Consider the following 20,327-nt stretch of genomic DNA (forward strand, 5'->3'; position numbering starts at 1 on the left):
AATGCAGGTGCCACTGGACATTCACGTCAGGATATATCACAGCATATTTGTACAGTACACTTGTAAAAAACATTGAAAAAAGTTACCCATTTCCTACTCAGGCTGCTTTGCACTGTTATACAAGAACCAAGCTCTAAGACTGGCATAACTGCCATTCTTCTTCAGATGTAAGGTACAGTTCTGCCTTTCCTGGGGCTAGCACAGCAAACCTTAGCATCTTTCCCAGCCATAAGTGTGAGATATATTTTCAACACCTTGAGGGACATCACTGGAAAGTTACTCTTGGTTTTTAGAAGACTCATGTAGAAACTGCTGATTATGAAGCAGCCCAAAAAGCCAATGGTGTCTAGCTGGTTCTCATAGAGGCGTTTGTATATGTGCATCCAATCTACAACAGACTGTTCACATATCTGAAGAAATGGTTTCAACTTTGCAATGCAGTATAGAGTTTCCATTAGCATGGGATGATGGAAACATCTACACTACACTAAGTCACTACAACTACACTAAGTCGATACATGTAAATTTCCAGAAGGCTCTTATCAAATCTTCACCTCCAGCAGACACCCATCTCAGCCTCCCTTTCCCCCTACACAGCATTTAAAACATGTTAGGCAGAAGCTGACAAGCGCTCTGCCACTTACTGCCATACTGTCCAGTTGCTGTTAGGACAGTTTATATATATATATATGTATTTCTAGAAGAGTTCCAACATTTTACTACCATAGAGGACACTGGAATATTCCAGGGCATTAGGGTGTTCCATTTTCCCCATACTCTAACTTCTAACCTTTTTCAGGATCTTATTCTGGCATAAAGACAGCCAAGTATCCAGTCAATGTAAATAGGAATTAAAATCTAAAGTAACGATTTTATTTCCTGCCTTGTTGAGGAATATAGAAATCTGCAAAAAGGAAGCTGAAGAATTCACTTTAAATCATTATACTAGTCAAGGGCATGCTGCACAACTGGCTTAGGAAGTAGCCAATTGAATGGCACAGTTGCAAATATACCCCTTACTTTTGAGCAACACCTCCAAAATGTCATAAAAAGTCTGCCAAAATATAAGAGGCAGCTGAAATTCAAAACTTCCATTCCTTAGGAGATGATTTATTATTTATGGCTAAAACATCATTATTATTTCAGATGAGGTCTCAACATTTTAAAATATTGTTTGGAGTAAACTGAATTTTTATAAATATATATATATATATTGTTGTTTTTAAATGTCTATTTTGATTAGGAAGATTAAAAATATATATTTAACCTCTCTTGCTTAAAAATCAAAGTGTAAAATATTTACTATTTTAAGTTTTAAAACTCATCTCCAATGAAATTATACTGAAATGACCATGTTCCTTTGGAATTTAGTTGAAATTGTATTTTCCAGCACAAGAATTTCCTACATGTCCTAATAGCCCCAGGAAAAAATAAACAGTATAATCAGAAAAAGGCTAGTGTAATTGCTTTGTTCATAAGGATTGCTTTGGAATGAAGGGAAACATTGCAGAAAAAAATAATCATTTTTTACTATTTAAACTTTTCTATTATAGTAGTGTACTGTATTCCTAGAGTGCACACAAGAACTCCAGTTATCCAAATACGTTAATTATCTTGTATTTTGGAAAACATTAGAAAAAGAAAAGGATGCTGAAATGAGAGACAAACCAATTTTAACAGAAGTCTATTATTTAATCTAAAAAATTATTTACATTCAATAAATATATATATATATATATTACACTTACCTTTTGCTGTTAGATCAGAGTGCCACCAACTGCATAGATTAAACTCCACAAGGAACCTACAGAAATGATTAGATTTTTTGAATTATCCCACAGAATATTTTCAAAACACTAAATTGCCTGTAGTTTGATACCATTAATCCTATTCTAAATAAAAGTTAATTTAGAACTGAAATTCATGTGGCTAGTGTAAGTCTGGGGTAATCAACTTCTGCTGTTCTTGGATTTTCACTGTGTTGTACCTTACCACTGAGAATTCATTCTGAAATTATTCAATAAATCACAAATTAACCTAATACTAAGCAGAATTCTTATTCTTATCTGGTCTCCATGAAAAGTCTCAGTGCACAGCAGCATACAGCATTTTTACTATTGAATATTATTGAAAGCTCTTCTTCAGCATGCAGTGTATTTTGACTGTCCAGTAAAATGCCATCTGTTTACAACTGCCCTGGCTACCATACAGGAGTACACATAAAATAATTCCTAGCATTACTTTGGGATTTAAAATAATAAAACTCTTTTTATTTAAAGGAGTGGCAAAGATTGATTAACCAGCATCTATCCAGCTCTAACTAGACATGTGTAGAGAATGCATTTTCCCCACTAAAAATACTGCAATTTACTCTGAAGTATGGACTGAAAAATACCAGTCTGTCAGTTAGTGTGAGTGTAAAGAATATAAAACCAACATCCAGTTTATCATAGGAATATGAAACAACAGTATTTCTAATCACAGAAAGTTTCTTAAAATTTTTGAAGTTGTTATGGCTTGCATCAGTCTGATTCTAACATGATTTCTTTTCTTGATATTTACTTTGAAAGCTGTATGTAAGATCAATCTCTGTACTCTGGCCAGTTAATTCTCCTTAGCTCTTATCACAAATTCTGAAGAAAGATCATTTAATTTGCAATTAAAAAAAAAAAAATTACAAGAAAAAAAAAATCTATTTCAATGCAGATAAAATTCACTTCAATCTGCAACTCTTCTCTCTGGTAAACACAATAATAAAACAAATACCTTAATAACAAAATGCATTTAAGGCTTCTTCCTCATATGATATTGTTCTGTGATTTCTCAGACAAACTTTTAAGGCAAGGCTCATTATGTATTAACTTAAATTGCTAGAAGAATTATACAAGATAAAAAAAATCTATACAATCTACAGAGTACACCTTATCTGGCATATGCTGTAAAGGGTCCATCTTACCGAAATTCATGAAATGACAAACACTACAATGAATGACTCTAACAGTTTGCTATACTGACAACAGCCCACCCAAGCAGCATTACAAACAGTCAGGCATTTATGTTAAATTTAACAGTAACCACAATAATAAATTTAGTTTGTGTATTGCAATCTGCTAGACTTACTAAGCAAAGACATACAGATATAAGTGAAGACCATGAATAACATAATAAAAGTGGAACTGTGCATTCATATAGCTAGAATTTCTTCAGATTTTAACAATGCTAAATTGGACTGCCAAACATCGAGAACTATTACTAAATTAAAAATAATACAAGAAAAGCAGCACAATAGATATAAAAGGCAAGAAGTACAAATGTTCATTAAGTATTCAAAAGTATAAATACTCATCAATTTGTATAAATATTTTGAAGTTCTTGATAAAATTTACTTACAAGACAAGCTCAGTCATAATCCATTTTACTGCAGCAAAGAAGGCATTATAAGGCTGAAGAGAAGCAACTCATTTAATAAAAAGGCAAAATATCAATATTTATATCTTAACTGAATTATTCACATAAAAGCAATGCTATGGATAGTCAAATGCATGAGAAAAAAGAATAACTTTTATGAAAGAAAATATTACAATGAATATTAAAATATAGTAATGAAATTTCCTTTTAATGTGGTTGGTCAGACACACAGATTATCAACTGGAAAAGGAAAGTTTTGCAAGTGATTGTTAAATATTTAACCTCTAGGGGTTCCTATTTCCCAGGCTATTGCTGGAGGAACAGCTCTGGTGGATAATAAGGGCTTTACTCAGACTGCAGTTCAGACTTGCCTCTCTTTAATGTAAATATCCTTTCATTATCTAATTAGACTGGGAAAAGCTTCTGAAATTTGAAATTACCTAAATGAAGTAATATGTGTCATACTGAAGACCCACTTGTAAGCAGTGTAAGTAATTTTCAAGATTCTTTCTAACCCCTCTATTTTTCTGAATCGTAACAAAGCAAATTCTTTTAAAATCCCATGTTTACAATACTTCTATATTTTAGGGATAATATGGAATGAGGATATACTTAAAAAAAAAAAAAAAAAAAAAAGAATATCAGGAAGATTAATTATTTATGAAATAATCTCAGCAAGCAAAGTCAGTTTTCAGACATCTGGAATGGAGAACTTTGTCTTCTCAAACATTTGTGTTAGGGTCTTTCAGCTGCATAAAATTTGGCAGTTTTGTTTTTCAGATTCCGTATCAACAGAGCATTTCAGTACATGCAAGCAGTCATACTGACTTTAACAGAACTCCTCAGATGTCTAAAATCATGTTTTACTTGGCTGAATTAGCACCTTATGGAAGCAGTGCCCTTTGGCAGGGCAGTAACTGGCCAGTGACAGTTTTCAGAAGGCACAGAAGCCGTGCACAGCTGTAACTCCCAGAGCCAATGAACAAACATCATTCACTGGCATGAAAAGCTGAAAGAGCAAACTAGAATGCAGAAAGCTAGAGACCATCAAGGGCTTCACCTATTGTGGTGAAAATGGGTTTCACCTACTAAGGTCTTACAGGAAAAGATGAAAAAGCTACAAGCCTTGCCTAGAGATGTAGAGGAAAAAAGAAAAAATCAGCTCTGTGAGATATCTTATTTATTTTTGTTCCAAATCAGAAAACTTGAAATTTCCCTCACAAGCAATTAAAAATTTTGTTGCATACTTTCCTTTTTATAATGCCAAGTGATATAGTGGAAAATAATATTTATTTAGTATTTATAAATAAGATATATTTAATGTAAAACACATTATGAATTTTAAAAGCTATTACTTTTGATATGAAAGCTATGAGAAAATGAAAAAATTCTTTCAGCGTATCTGAAAATAATACATTTCAATATAATGAATATAAAATGAGCAAATGTTTTGGAATTTTAGTGGGAAAAATATTTCATTACATCAATATAAAGGCATTCTCATGAAATGTGATTTTACTAAGACAGTCTTTCCCACTCAAAGACCATTCCCTCAAAAAATGCAACAGGATTTATTCTCTCTATATATCTCAGCAAAGAACAAAGTGGTTCTACAGAGACCTATCCAGAACTTGGAACATTTTAAACAAGAAAATATGCTAAATAACAAAGAAACTGGTTACCTTTTAAGGAGGAATCCCATACAGGTAAAGAAATGGAACAAATGATCTGTAAATCTTGTCCATCTCTATTTTATCATTTTAGTTACACAGCCTAAAAACCTGTGCTAGATAAAGGGGTCCAGCCCTGACTCCTGCTTTCCACAATTGTGGGAGAATGTTTTGAGTTCCTTTAACATCACATGGTCTTTGATGCCTATGCTCCACTTCTCTACTGTTTAAACAATGAAGAAAAATGCTAGTTTTAGAACTTTCTAAAGAGTCTCACTTTTCTCCATGTATCTATTCCTGTATTTATACAACCGTAACTCTCAAATGGAATTATAAATATTTGTGAACAAACACATTGCTTATGTAGCAAATGTACTGAATGCTTCATAATAACCTGACCTATATGTGCAAAAAAATATATATATATATTATATATATATGTATTATATATATATATATATATATATTATATATATATATAATATATTTGTGGCATTAAAATAGAAAAAGAATAATGCTTCTGGGGACTCTAGCTTTACCTGTTTTAATGCATGTTCTCTTTGTACTTTCTCTGTAGTCATGGTTATTAGAAGTGATTGAATCAACAGAAAAATAGGAAACTAACCAAAGCTCTGCCCATCTTTCTCATTGAACCTTACAAAACTCACCTGAGGTTTAAAAGAAGAGTTTGTATATCTTTAAAAAATACAAAGAAAGAACATGCTGTGAATACTTGCAAAGTGAGCTGAAACTCCATGCCTTGGGATGGAAGGATGCTGCTAACAATTTTGATATATTACAATTTCTCATGCAACTGTGATTTACAGCATCCTATAGTATTTCACCAACAGTGTAAGTCTCATTGCACAGCCTGGTACTTATTATTATACCAATCTTGTTTTAAGTTCAGGCTTTACTAGATAACAGACTGGCAAGTGCAATAAATCCAATTTTGCAGGTACTTGAAAAACATGGGGTCATGTAAATATGTAAATGAAAACATCCCAAAGTGCAAATGATTATTAAACAAAACACAAAAACTATATATTTATAGATATTTAGAAGTTGGCAGAACTTTGATATTTCCTCAACAATTTGAATAACTATGCCTAGGCTTATTTTTTCTAGCTGGATCCCTGTTTATTGAAAAATACTATCAGATAACTTTTCCAGACTGGTAAAACTACTACAGTGTTTTGCTGCAGCTTTTACATAATTTTTAATGCTAAAACAGCTATTAAAAAAATCTTTTTAATGTGCAAGAACTACATTTTATTTAATGCTTTGGCAGTTCTAAATGATAGATTACTATAGTAATCAGTGAAACATACAAATGATTATAAAATGCCCTTAGAGTTATTAACTAGAAATATGATTTGGAAAGAAGGATGTGTTGCCCTTGCAGACCCAGCTTGACTCTAATCAGGCCTTGCAGAAGGACATGGTTTGTATTCAGAGCTGATTGTTAGAAAAGGGTTTAAATAATCATTGAAATTTTACTTTAAAAGTTATCTTCTTTAAATACTAGGAAAAAATAACATGTAAAAATCATTGACTTATATGCTTTGCCAATGAACCTACCCTTTCTTATATTAATAATAATCAATTTAAAATTTGAATTACATTTTTGCATGCGTGTATGTCTTTACATATAGAAAAGGCATGCGTGATTCCAGCCACCCATACAAAGCACACTAGCCATTTACAAAGTCCTGAGAAGGAGGACTCGCATGGTGCAATGGGCATTCTGACAGAACCTCAGAAATGGGGGTCCAATGTAAAAATAATTGCATAAGTACTTGAACTTGAAAATGCTTAACACTCTTTTTTTTTGTTTATTTGTTTGTTTTTATAATTCCTTTTATGTACTATGATAAACGCAATAGTTGTAAACATTCCAAATTAAAATAATGGACTTACAATGGCCATGAGATATTTGCAACGATTTTCTTTGATGATTGCATGGAAAGGTGCTCAGAAAATTCACTGTACTTACGTCCAGTAAGCTATGGGCACTGTCGCTACTCTCTTTGTTTGTTCTACACATGGCCTGGTAGTCATAAAGTGTAATTCTACAGAGAAGAACAGAAAACTCCTTGACTAAAAGGAGAAAACAAAGTGGAGTAAACATGATGATATGGAACAGTCTGCTCACAAAGTAGACGGGAAAAAAAAGTAACCGCAGCAAGGAAAAGAGGGAAAGGGATTGTTAAAATACACATCACATGAAGGAGAATAAAGGTAAGAAACAGTGTGAAAACTTTGTAAGGATTTTATCAGACTGCAGAACAAAGCAAAAGCATAACTGGGAGAAAACAGGGAAGATACACATAGTGTAACGCACAATGAGATAAACAATGCAAGGAGGAGGAGAATACACATTCAACATGATGTTTAAACAATTGGTTCTAGACTGAAACTGGTACATTTCGTCCCAGAAAATGAAAGAACCTATGCATTTGAGGGGCTTCTCACAACAGTCCACTCAAACTCCAGTACAAGCAAAATGACACTTATGTAGTTACGAGCACCTCAGTGCATAACTAATTTGTAAAAACATGGCATTGCTTCAGAAGAGAGAAGTGGAATTTCTGTGTATTCATGGTATACACAATCGAAACAGCATAGATTTACTTCTGGATTTTTTCATGAGGGCAAAATAGTCCATGCCAGGTACCTGCTGAAATCAACATATGCTAGAAGCCTCCTGAGATGCATAGTAAACAGGAAATTTCTTTCTGCTTGTGATTTTACTCATCATTGACACACTTCAGAGATCTAAATGTAAAATCCAGAACTCAGAGATAGTATATGGAATCGTGATTATTTCTCTAGATCTGTCTGTCCATAGAAAAATTAACAGACTACACCCATCCACATAAAAAGCAATTAACATCTGTAGCAGATGTAAAGAATAGGCTGATAAGTTTAAACAAGTGTAAATATATAAATGTTACTAGCTTTATTTGAACATATTGATTTGACTTTTGCATCATCAGAGGGACAAGGGATCATGGCTGGACATAGATGTCTTAAAGATGTATGAGATGGGACTTCAACATCTTGCAATGTGTGCCTTGCTTCTAAATGAAGACACAAATTCAGCCACAGAAAGGATGTCCCAGAAGCTGCCAAAACCAGGTCATGAAATGCATCACCATAAGGCATTCTGCACTGTATGCCATGAAACATTGCAACCTGTACCAATAGAATGTTTTAATCCATTGTGGTAGAAACTGTATATAATTTTTCTGATCTAATTTTGTGACAGTAACCATCACTAAAAGCTTCTTTGTTGTGCCCTATATTTTCTTTTTGGCTTACAGGCAAAATATCTAAACATATTGGATCACTTAGCTTCAACTAAGCATTTAGTACATGGTCACACTGCTTACGTTATTCATTCTTATATTCAGAGCAGAAATGGCTAGGAAGCCATTGTTTTGTGGACTGGCAGAGAGAGGCACATGGTAGACAAATGCATAACTAGAGACCTAAACATGGGTGTAAGTTGAACACTGACCATCTTTGGCAGAATCACGCCCACAGCCAGATCCGCGCACACAGATCTGCCAAAACAAACAGAGCAGTACATGGTGTAAGCTGTGCTGCCTGTATGGCATGCAGTAATACACCACTTTCCCTACCACGTTTTTCCTTTATTTTTCCCCCTTGGTAGCCCTTGTAAGATAATCTCTACAGCTCAGCCTTTCCAGTCTTGGTTGACTATTTTGTTTGTCTACAGTTAAGAGCCATGTTGTATGTCCACACTGACCTACTAGGGATGGTGGCAAGTAATTAAGTGTATGTACAAGGATAGTTTAAGGATTTTAATGTGCTCTCTGCAAAGTAATCAAGGATGTCGATGATTTGGTCTCATCCTACTTGATTCAATATTTAGTGTTACAAGTTGAATAATATTCAGTTTTGCCTGTATTCTTTGTTAAAGGTTTTTCAATACAACTTTGATGAACATTTATTTGGTATTTGAAAATGAAATCATTTTCTCAACCTTTTCATACACCAGAACCACTTGTTCAATCTGCAGACTCATTATCCTGCTAAGAAGTGTTAATCAAATGTTATTATAGCGTGCCATTTGGAATGTGTTTTGAACTTCAGGTTGAATATTTCGAAGAAGTCTCCCCTCTTGTCCCATACTTACACTTGTTAGTGTTAAATTAAAATGTAGTAAATAGTTTCTTTAAATGCTCAAAGATAAAGAGTCATAAATGGACTGAAATATGCACTCAGAAATTAAATTAATATTATGTCTAATATTAATATAAACATGCTATTTTTTTGTATATTATCTTACTGTATTATAGGGAGTAGACAGCAGTCTAGGATAGTATTACGAGGAAGAAGAAGAAAAACATTAAAAGATGTGTAGTTAAATAAAAGTTAATTTAACAGGGGAAAAATACTAAAATTTTCAGTGAAGTAAAAGAAGACAGTAAGAATTGTAAAAGAAAAAAATCTCAAAATCATTGTGGAACACTGCAAAATTGTTGTTTGGAAATGTTTTAATATCATCTGTGGATGATACAACAAGCTTAGCTTTACTACATATATTTGAAGGTGTTGCCAGTGTGAAGATTCTGGTTCAGGAACAACCTGGAAAATAGATAATGTATCCACGTTTACAGAAGGAAAAAAAAAAAAAAAGAAAGAAAGAAAGAAGAAAAAAAAAAAAAAAAAAAAAAAAAACCTTTAGCAAAATCTTTATCAAATCTTTAGAAAAATCTTTAACAAATCTTTAGAAAAGTACATGACAGACATTGAAAACATCCTGGAAAGATTTCTGATTTTTGAACCATGAATTCCTATCTCAGTGACTTTCCAAGTGGGCAGTCTAAACACCTATCTTAAAGTTTCTAAAGACCACTCATGCTACTATAATACAGAACATGTGAAATATACCTGTGAAAGCATTACTGCCAAATGATCTCATAAAGACCTTATTCTTCCACACTAAAAACAAAAACAAATTTTACGCTATGCTTCAAAGATCAGCAGATGAAGCCTATAATCACGTTGAAATCTGAACACTGCAACATACTGAATCATTTCTGGATTCTCTGTCTCTGTGAATGGTACTGAAGCTCAGTAGAAATGGGTTCCAAGGCATTTACAAATTCAAATACAGTTTTGCTTTGTTTTGGTTTTATTCTTGTAAATATACTAGCAAGGTAAGAGCCTTCCAGCCCCATTCCTTGTAAAGGCTAATACAGTATCTGTAGTCAAAACAGTAGCCTAAGACACTGTGGTGCTTCTGTGTTCAGATGTCATTTCCAGGGTGTTATTTTCTTGCTGATGTCCTCAAGATTTTACAAAATAAGCTTTCCATCATCCAGACAGATCTAATTCACTGTTGCAGAAAGAAAGACTTCTAGATTACCCGTTTTGAAGTGATTGCGTTCCAGTTTTAAGTAACTGTTTGCAGCTACCTGTATCCTGTTCAACTGACTATACTTAAGCAAACCTAATTGCCTGCTTCCCACAATCAAATTTTAAGACTGTCTAGGTGCCATGCTGTGTATTACAGCACTTCATGGGAGATCTATTCTCTTGCTACAAACAACATGTTTGGGACTTTTTGACATCACCATGCTGCTAACTTCCCCTATTTCCACACCTCATCACTGAAACCTACACAGCAGTTGATTTCAACATCAGCCATAGGACAAACACGGACTACATGTGATAATCTTGAACTAATGAAAGATAACTTTCCAAAAATGAAATGTGTAGCTCCGTTGTATGTAATTTCAGGAGCCAAGTACATTTTAGTGAAAACCTTTTTATTGTTAATTTTCTGATATTCCACTCTTGTACTTTGCAATGTACTTACAATAAAATACAAATCTGGTTCAAGAAAATTAAGCTTCTAAGACCTACCAGCAGTACAGGCTATACTAACAGATGTACACTATTTCTTTCAGCTAGATTTTTCAGCATTACTATGGATCTCTACTTGGTACTGTGAAATATCATCACTGACAATTATAACAGCTGAAAGATCTTCAATGCATAAAATTTTGTCATCAGTTTAAGACAGTTGTGGGGTGGGGTGTTCATATGCGTAGGAATAATAAGCTTCTTACTGTGGAATAAACATTTAAAAAAGAACAAATTCTAAAAAAAAAATAACAGCAACAACAACAACAAAACATAGGATGCAAACAATAAATGAAGCCCTAATTTTTGACAATACTGTTTACTCAGTGTTCTATGTAAAAATTAACAGAGATTACAGCTCACTTCTGGTGGAAAGACATTCATTAACTCAGACAAAAGATATTCAGCCTGTGTCATATTCTTGCAAGGAGGAGGAGGAATGACAGTATTGAATGATGTGAAGAGTAAACTAGTGTCTTAAGTTTAGAGAGGGTCTTTGCAGGGAGATAGTAGGACGTTGTATGGAATCCTGTGCTGTTTCTGTCATAGCTCTCCCACCTTCATTGACAGATTATCAATATCCAGAAGCTGTCAGACTAATACCTTTTCACCAAGGAAATCAAGAAAATGATGAAAAATAAACTAGAGCACTTTGAGAAAACAAATTTGTCATCGCATATCTTTGCTTTTAACATTCAGTTATTCCTAACTGCCAAAGTGCTGCAAAACGCAAGGTGTACAAAACCTACAACTCAACATGCATTTGCAGCATACAGAACAACAATTCATCTACATAGCACACATGTCTAGGTTTCTCCCTAGGTGGGTAAAAGATTTCAAAAATACTAACATATTTCACAACATCACTAGTAATATTTACAGATGTAAGTTCTCACTATGCACAAACTCAGTTTTGAGACATTAATTTTAGATGTTGGAAGGACAAGATAGGAGCTGAAAACACATCAGGATGGGGGTCTTTGTCTGGGTCCTGAGCATTATTGATGACAAGAGCACAATGACATATATAATTTTTTGCCTACAGGTAACATGCATTTAGGAATAATGTCTTCTTGTAAACCTGTACTAGACAAGATGTTGTTGCCTTATCATTGGAGATATTCAAAGTGAGGTTATAGAATCACAGAATCATAGAATATCCCGAGTTGTAAGGGACCCATAAGGATCATCAAGTCCAACTCCTGGCACCACACAGGTCTGCCCAAAAGTTTAGACCATGTGACTAAGTGCACAGTCCAATCGCTTCTTAAATTCAGACAGGCTTGGTGCAGTGACTATCTCCCTGGGGAGCCTGTTCCAGTGTGCAACCACCCTCTCTTCCTGATGTCCAGCCTAAACTTCCTCTGCCTCAGCTTAACACCATTCCGGCGGGTGTTTACAGAGAATCACAGAATCACAGAATTGTCTAGGTTGGAAGAGACCTCAAGATCATCGAGTCCAACCTCTGACCTAACACTAACTAATCGTCCACTAAACCATATCACTAAGTTCAACATCTAAATGTCTTTTAAAGACCTCCAGGGATGGTGACTCCACCACTTCCCTGGGCAGCCCATTCCAATGCCTAACAACCCTCTCAGTAAAGAAGTTCTTCCTAATATCCAACCTAAAACACCCCTGGCGCAACCTTAGCCCATTCCCCCTCGTCCTGTCACAAGGCACATGGGAGAACAGACCAATCCCCACCTCGCTACAGCCTCCTTTAAGGTACCTGTAGAGAGCAATAAGGTCGCCCCTGAGCCTCCTCTTCTCCAGGCTGAACAAACCCAGCTCCCTCAGCCGCTCCTCGTAAGACTTGTTCTCCAGACCCCTCACCAGCTTCAACGCCCTTCTCTGGACTCACTCTAGCACCTCCATGTCCCTCTTGTAGAGAGAAGCCCAAAACTGAACACAGTACTCGAGGTGCGGCCTCACCAGAGCTGCGTACAGGGGGACAATCACTTCCCTAGCCCTGCTGGCCACGCTGCTTCTTATACAAGTCAGGATGGTGTTGGCCTTCTTTGCCACCTGAGCACACTGCTGGCTCATATTCAGCTGACTATCAACCATCACTCCCAGGTCCTTCTCTGCCTGACAGCTTTCCAACCACTCATCTCCCAGCCTGTAGCTCTGCTTGGGGTTGTTGAACCCCACATGCAGGACCCGGCACTTGGCCTTGTTGAACTTCATACAGTTGACCTCAGCCCATCGGTGCAGCCTATCCAGATCTTCCTGCAGAGCCTCCCTACCCTCAAGCAGATCGACACACGCGCATAGCTTGGTGTCATCTGCAGACTTACTGAGGGTGCACTCGATCCCCTCATCCAGTTCATCAATATAGATATTAAAGAGGACTGAAGAATAGGTCACCTGCCTCTCCACTCCCCCTCGTGAGGAAGTTGTAAGGTTGGATGGGTCTTTGAGCAACCTGGTCTAGTGAAAGATGTTCGTGCCTATGGCTAAGGGGTTGGACTAGATGATCTTTAAAGGCTCTTTCCAACCCACACCATTTTGTGATTATGTGATTCTACATACTCTAAACATGGGCTATATTCTGAATTTACTTTTACTAAATATATTCACTGTTAAAAATAGTGTGATTAGATAAAAATATAGATTTTTATAATCTAAGAACTGCAATATCACACTTTCATTTATCCACTAATAAATCCAGTAACTCCATTTTGAATTGTTCCTTCACTCTAGTACTGATCTTCTCCAAAGTATACATCTACATTCCAAAACATTGCCAAATTTATATAAAACAAATGTCATGATATTTTCTAAAGATCAAATAAGTGGCTGTAAAAATTCACATGAAAATAAATGCAATTTCTAAATACAACAGAGTCCATTTAACACCTTCACCAAATTTCAAGAATTCTAATATAAATGAATGCTTAATTAAGATAAAGTATCCTAAACTAAACAAACAAAAAAAAAATCATTCATTTGGAAGCTGTGCTGCCTCAGTGGGAATCAGCAACCTGCCGGTGATCAAACAGTTACCATTTTCACGTTTTGACTTTAAGAATGTTTTGCTCCTTGCAAGTAGTTTCACAAAGAGTTCTGAATTTTTGTATAATCTTATAACTCAGAGGCAAAACACTTGTTAGGTTTGGCACACAAAGCAAATCAAGACAGGGAGATGAAAGCCTGCCTCTATGTGCATCTATTTAGAGAACACAGGTGAAGGATTTGGACTTTACTGTGCTGTAAGGGCATAGACAGCATGTATTATTCACTAGGAAGCATGTGAGTTAAGATAGAGGAGCAGAGGGTGAAAAAGTAAGAGACAAGAAGAGCTCTCAAAGCATTAAGAACTTGTTAGAGTGAGCTTAGCATCTGGAAAAGTTGAAACTAAGGGGTGCACCATTTAAGTACTGTACCCTGAAAACAGGACTAGACACCAAAGCACAGACTCATCTTCAGATGCCAAGAGGATGCCTAGTAGAAATAGAACTGTTAAGATGAAATGATGCTACTTCCATATTTGCCTTATAGAACTGATTAGTTTTCCTTGTTCTGGAAAGGATCAAAGTGTTTTCAAGTCAAGATACATTTAATTTCTACTCCAGATTTATTAATTTAATTTTGTTGGGGATCTCACTGCTTTGATGGCCCTTGATTTTTATTTTTTTTTTAATGCTAAACTTTTTCTTTAGATTTTCATGCTTTGAGCAGTAGAATCTTTATTCTCCCCAATGTTTTTACACAAACAAACTGCTGAGGAAACTATAAAGAATCTTTTTTCTGAGTTATGTGAAGCAGATACTTTTCCAAAAGCACATCTTTATTTAATAACGAATTTAAATTATATTTTAACTATTTAATTGTATGCAATATTCAGGGTATAAAGATAAACATCATTTTCCTAAATGAAATCACAGAACATGTCACGTTGCTGTGGAGACACTGATATCATTTTATCCTCTAAATATAAAACCCATAAACTAAGAAAATATACATACATATGTACATACATAGTATTCAAAAGAAGTACTGAGTTTAAAGAAATTAGGGAGTGAAGAAGTTATTTAAGTTCACTTTAAAAAATAAACAGCTAACACTAAAATTTAATTTCATCCTGCTACAAGTTGAAAAGAAATATAGTCAGAAGCAAGCAACACACTTTTGTTTAACACTTCCAGCTCAATCCTAAAAAAAAAACTTCTATATCCATCCAAATTAGTGGTAGTTGAGAGAACTCACAAAGGGTTATTTCATTCCTTTTGTGGACAGAGAGCCTGAAAGCAGGCATGAACCAGTGAGGCAGTAGCACATATCTCCACTGCTACTCAGTGATGCCAAAGGAAGAGAGGGCTCCCATCCCCACAGTTGCTGGGCATGTCAGGAAACTCTTCTGCAGAGAAGATCAGGCAAGGTAGAACCTTCTACTTCTAAAACAAATTACAAAGTAGCAACACCAGTTCTAACAGCGCAGTGTTATTTAATTCAACTGCTGAATGGGAGATGCCATGTAAGAAACGGTCTGTGAGGAAGGATGGCTCTGGAAAATCAGAATAAATGGCTAAAGATCAGAGCTTGGTCTCTGATTTTGTCTTCATGGTAAGAGCAGAAATTACAAGGGTAATGCATGTATATATATATTGTGCCCTCGGGGAAATCAATGGGTAATAAATTCTGTCACCATTTATTGCTTTTTTCTTATTCCATATAAAAATAAGATTTGGATTAAAAAAAAAAAATCCTCATAATAAATATAGTAAAAATATGGTAAATGTGTATGAGTATTTTTCACTAGAGAAGCAAAGATTCCTCTTTAATGTTGATAGAATAATTTAATTTTAAATGCCTCATCTACCACAGCTGAAAAACTGTTTTTTGTTGCTGCACTGAGCTATCTGCTGTACAGCAGGAAAAGCAGGTGGCTCATTTAGTGCAATTACACCACTTTGATTCTCTCCCATTGTTAACTTGATTGGCAGTGACCAGTTTATTGTGTTTTAATAATCAGCTTATTGTGTTTACTTTTCTTTAGTATGCAGCTCCGTTGCACTGAGCTGGTGGCTTATTTATCAGTAACTCCCTCACAGCTCGAGACCAGAAAAATCATAAGCCAATGATCCATGCCAAGTTGGCACCCACCACAGTTTAGATGGAATACTTGAGTCATGCAGCCTTTGTTTCCTCAACTGTGGTACCTACTACCATTAATTGTTCAGTAGATATTTTGTTTGAAATGCCTTGGTAGGCAGGACAAAACACAGTGGGATGAAGTAAAGCATTATCCTTTGATTTTAACTGTACTTTTTTTGGTTTGCATTAAATAAAATGCCTCATCCTATGTATAAACTAATCTTTTCATTCTAGAACCCACTCTATAAATAGGTATTACTTCACTTCCTTTTACAGCATATGTTAAGAATGTAATGCTAAACACACAAAAGCTGCCACCCTCGAAGAACTAGGATTTGGGATGATTCAGCGAGTGCTAGATCTTACCATTTCAGGTCAGTCATTTACTGGGAATGGTATTCAGCTATAATGTGCACAGGAAAAGCTTTTTTCCTTTAATGCACATAGAAAGCTTTCTGCCTTTAACAGAGCTGGTTTACCAAGGAAGCACACAACCATCTGTTTTGAAAGCCTCTGTATACATCCTCACATGCAATAACTCAATTCAGTGGTTGATGGGAACAGTGATGTGTTATTTTTTTATACTAGAAATGCACAACAAAGTAAAAAGGAAAAGTACTATGCACATGGATTGCACTTCCAGTGTAGGGGGAAGGAACAGTTCTTAGCAATGTGGAAGCCACGAAGACTTCAGTGCTGAGTTACAGGTTAAAGGGAAATGTTCTTCACCAGGATTCATACTTCATTTCAAAGGACAACATCAGATCACCATTAGTTTTTATTGTTATCATTATATTGTCACCAGATTAATAGCCACAGCAATGTTCAAAGGTCAGTTAATGTGTGAGGGAAAAATACTGTAGGAACACTCTTATAACAGTAAGGCACTTTTCATTGCCCAGTTTGAGGAATCTTCGACTCTAGATGTTTAATGTTGCATCAGTGATTTGCTCTAGAGCCATTTAAAACCATTCAGTAGTATATATGGTCAAATCCCACTTCCACTTGAGCACAGTGGAAACAGGAGAGGCATATGATTTTAGCATCGCAGTCCAATAAACAAGAAACTCCCTGTAGGCTGTCTCCAATACTCTTAACATGCAAGGCACCAAATTACACTAAGATGATATAGAAAAAAAAGGCATAACGAGAATCCAGCTATGCTGTCAATCTTGACCTTCTTTTATATAACTTCAGTTTTGTTTAATTTTGTTTTTGCAAAATTTTATAAGAGATAGAGCATCAGTTTAATTCTTACCTCTTAAAGGAGCCCATTGTTAGTAATTTGTTCATCACAGCACCTTCAACCTCCCCAAAAAAGTTACCAGTCTGCAAGGGAAAAATACAAAAAATTACTGGAAGTGTAGATAAATGCGAAACAACACTGAATGCAATTTGAACTGGCATATTCTGGGATCTGACAAGAGTGGCTTTGACAGCTACATAGATAGGTTTTCAGGACTATTGCTGCATAAAAACTGAAGAGGACTTCATAGTCATGGCAAGTTATAGGGGTTCTATTATTACTCCTGAGCAGATGTGAGAGCTTATACAATAGATTGAGGGACATTATATAACATCTAATATCGGAAATAAAAGCCATCCCAACCTAAAGCTTGTAAAGGAAACACACTAATCTGATCACAAATCCTTGTGATTAAAATGTTACTCAAAAAAGATCTAAACAGGTTGTGAGAGGATTTCATAAACAGTCATAAAAAAGCATTGTTTATAATTCCTGCATGACCTGTTTAAGGAGCTGGAATAGTACTTTTCAGCAATCCTATAAATTTTAACTGCATTCAGAATCATTTTGTACTTAAAACCACTCAACCTGATGAATTACCCATTTCGTCCTTGTTAAGTAAATGTGGATGAATAAAAATAAATCTCTGTTGAGAAAACAAACATTCATGTTATGAATTTGATATGTAATACGGAATTGACTCCATTTTCTGCAGCCATTCATATGGTATTCAAAAATCTTGCATGTACGGCATTCTCTCTTTTTTGGAAAGACTTTTTTTTAATCTTAGGACCTCAACTCCCAGAAGGATTGAGTATGTTCTCTGCAGTGTTTAAAGGGAAAAAACAAACAAACAAACAAACAAACAAAAAACACAATTTATGAGGGTAAAGGGCACCACACTTAAATTGCATGGATTCCATAGGTTTTGTATGAACTAAACCCCAATTCCATTACAAGGAACTTACTTGACCTCAAGTATGCACCTGGGAGTTTGCAGGCAGAGAAGTTACATCCCTAGCCAAAAATGGCATTCCTCTACCAAAAAAAAGAAGTATTAACTTTTTTTTTTCTTCTTTAAAACAAACAACCCCAAAACAAAACAACGAGAAGAACCAAAAACACTTGGGAAACTTGGCATATTTTCCAAAACATATGTGTGTGCAAAGTCTCCTAGAAACAAGAAGAACGTTTGTGGTTTACATGACTAAAAATACTAGCTTCAGTAGCCCTAGCTGACTGATGAAGAAAGATTATCCTAACTATGAGACAGGCAGTCAGTTAATGTCAAACAGCCCAAACCATAAATGACTAATATAACCTTAGATAGTAATAAACTTGATTTTTCAAGTTGTGCTTCAGTCTTATAAAGACATTTCCGTGACAGTTCTCCCCACAAAAGATCCATCTGTAAATCCTAGTTCTCTTCAAAGCAGTAACACCCAGATAATTGTAATTTTTAATATATTTGGATTTGGTGATAACTCAGATGAAGAATTACACTGCCACAGGACAAGATTCTTAGAGTGGTTCAGGTCACTTCTGGCACGTCCAAAGAAAAACAGTGCTGAAGCACATTCAGGAAAGAACACCTGTTTCTTATTCCATTAAATGGTAGGAAGGTTTCTCCCTGTATATGTACTTTAGGATACAGTGACAAAGGAGCAAGAGTCCATAGGTTTTGCTTGGGGTTCTTGTAAAAACAGCATCTTATCACTTGCTCTCTGACCTTCCATCAGCAGTGAGTGATTTACAGCTGCTTGTCTTCTAGCTCAGAAAACAAATAGGCAAGACTCACATATATTTGATGTTACGGGCAGGAATAGACATTGTTCCAAAGAACTTAATATCTGACACATTTCTAGCCGAGTTATGGTCCAACATCTGCCCATGATATATTCTTCATAGGAATATGTAATAACTAGTATCAGGTAATCTACCAAAGAAAATATCTCTTCCTAATTGTATTTATTGGCTGTAGCCAACTATCAACTAGCAAATGAATTACACAAATACCAAGCACAACAACAGTGGGACAAACCAGACGAAATGTTTTCAGTGTATCATCATTATTTTATAATGACTGTTATTCTTGGGTCAATGATCAACTAAGTAGAAAATATATATTTGATAGCTGTAGGGGAAAAAATGTTTCTAACATAATGCAGTAAATGTTTAAAAAACACCATATTTTTAGTTCATGTCATTTTATGGGTACACCCTCAAATGATATTCATAACATGCTTGACATTTTAAAGGGTGGAAGCAATACATGTAAAACAAAATAATACCTGCTACTGAACTTTCAGACTGGTAATGAGGAAGTAGCAATGAGAAGTCTGAGAGCGATCAAAAGGGAATTTAGGGCTTTGGGGTGACTACTTAAAGGAACAGGGGCACAGGTTGTGTTTGCCTCTGTCCTTCTGATAGGAGGGATCAATGCTGACAAGCGGTCTCACCACATTAACATGTGGCTTTCGGACTAGTGCAACCAGCAGAAATTTGTGTTCTTCGATCACGGGAAGGTCTACGTGACACCAGGCCTGCTGTCACCAGATGGGATGCGCTTCTCTCAGAGAGGGGTAAGGATTTTGGCTCAGTAGTTGGCAGGGCTGATAGATAGGGCTTTAAATTAGAGTTGAAGGGGGAAAGAAAAAAAAAAAAACAGACATGCCAGTGATGAGCTAAGTGATGGTGTGCTAGAATCAGAGGGACTGTGTGCCCGTGAGGTCCTTCGGTCGGCTCCACGAGGTGCTGTGTGTAGGGAAGTGCATTTGAAGTGCTTCTACACAAACACACGCAGTATGAGGAATAAAATGGATGAGCTAGAAGTCTTGGCCCAGTCTCACAGCTACAACATCATCGGCATAAGTGAAACCTAGTGGGATGAGTCCTGTGGCTGGTGTGCTGCAATAGATGGTTACAGGCTCTTCAGGAGGGACAAGCAGAGTAGGCAAGGTGGCGGGGTGGTGATGTATGTGAAGCATGGGCTGGACTGCGTG

The 20,327-nt window shown here is 35.7% G+C and overlaps 1 protein-coding gene across 1 annotated transcript in view; it reads right to left on the reverse strand.

The window, feature by feature from the left end:
* CACNA2D3 (calcium voltage-gated channel auxiliary subunit alpha2delta 3) overlaps positions 1 to 20,327 on the reverse strand; it is a gene marked incomplete at both ends in the record, with an annotated part of 463,508 nt that overhangs the window by 20,988 nt on the left and 422,193 nt on the right. The window contains 4 exons of the mRNA XM_084292978.1: positions 1,749 to 1,804; positions 3,391 to 3,443; positions 7,075 to 7,150; positions 17,338 to 17,408. Coding sequence (XP_084149104.1) covers positions 1,749 to 1,804; positions 3,391 to 3,443; positions 7,075 to 7,150; positions 17,338 to 17,408 — 256 coding nt within the window. The remainder of the gene's footprint in view (positions 1 to 1,748; positions 1,805 to 3,390; positions 3,444 to 7,074; positions 7,151 to 17,337; positions 17,409 to 20,327) is intronic.

The sequence above is a fragment of the Netta rufina genome (assembly GCF_964035555.1).
Source record: "Netta rufina genome assembly, chromosome: 10".
In the NCBI taxonomy this organism is placed as follows: Eukaryota; Metazoa; Chordata; class Aves; order Anseriformes; family Anatidae; genus Netta; species Netta rufina.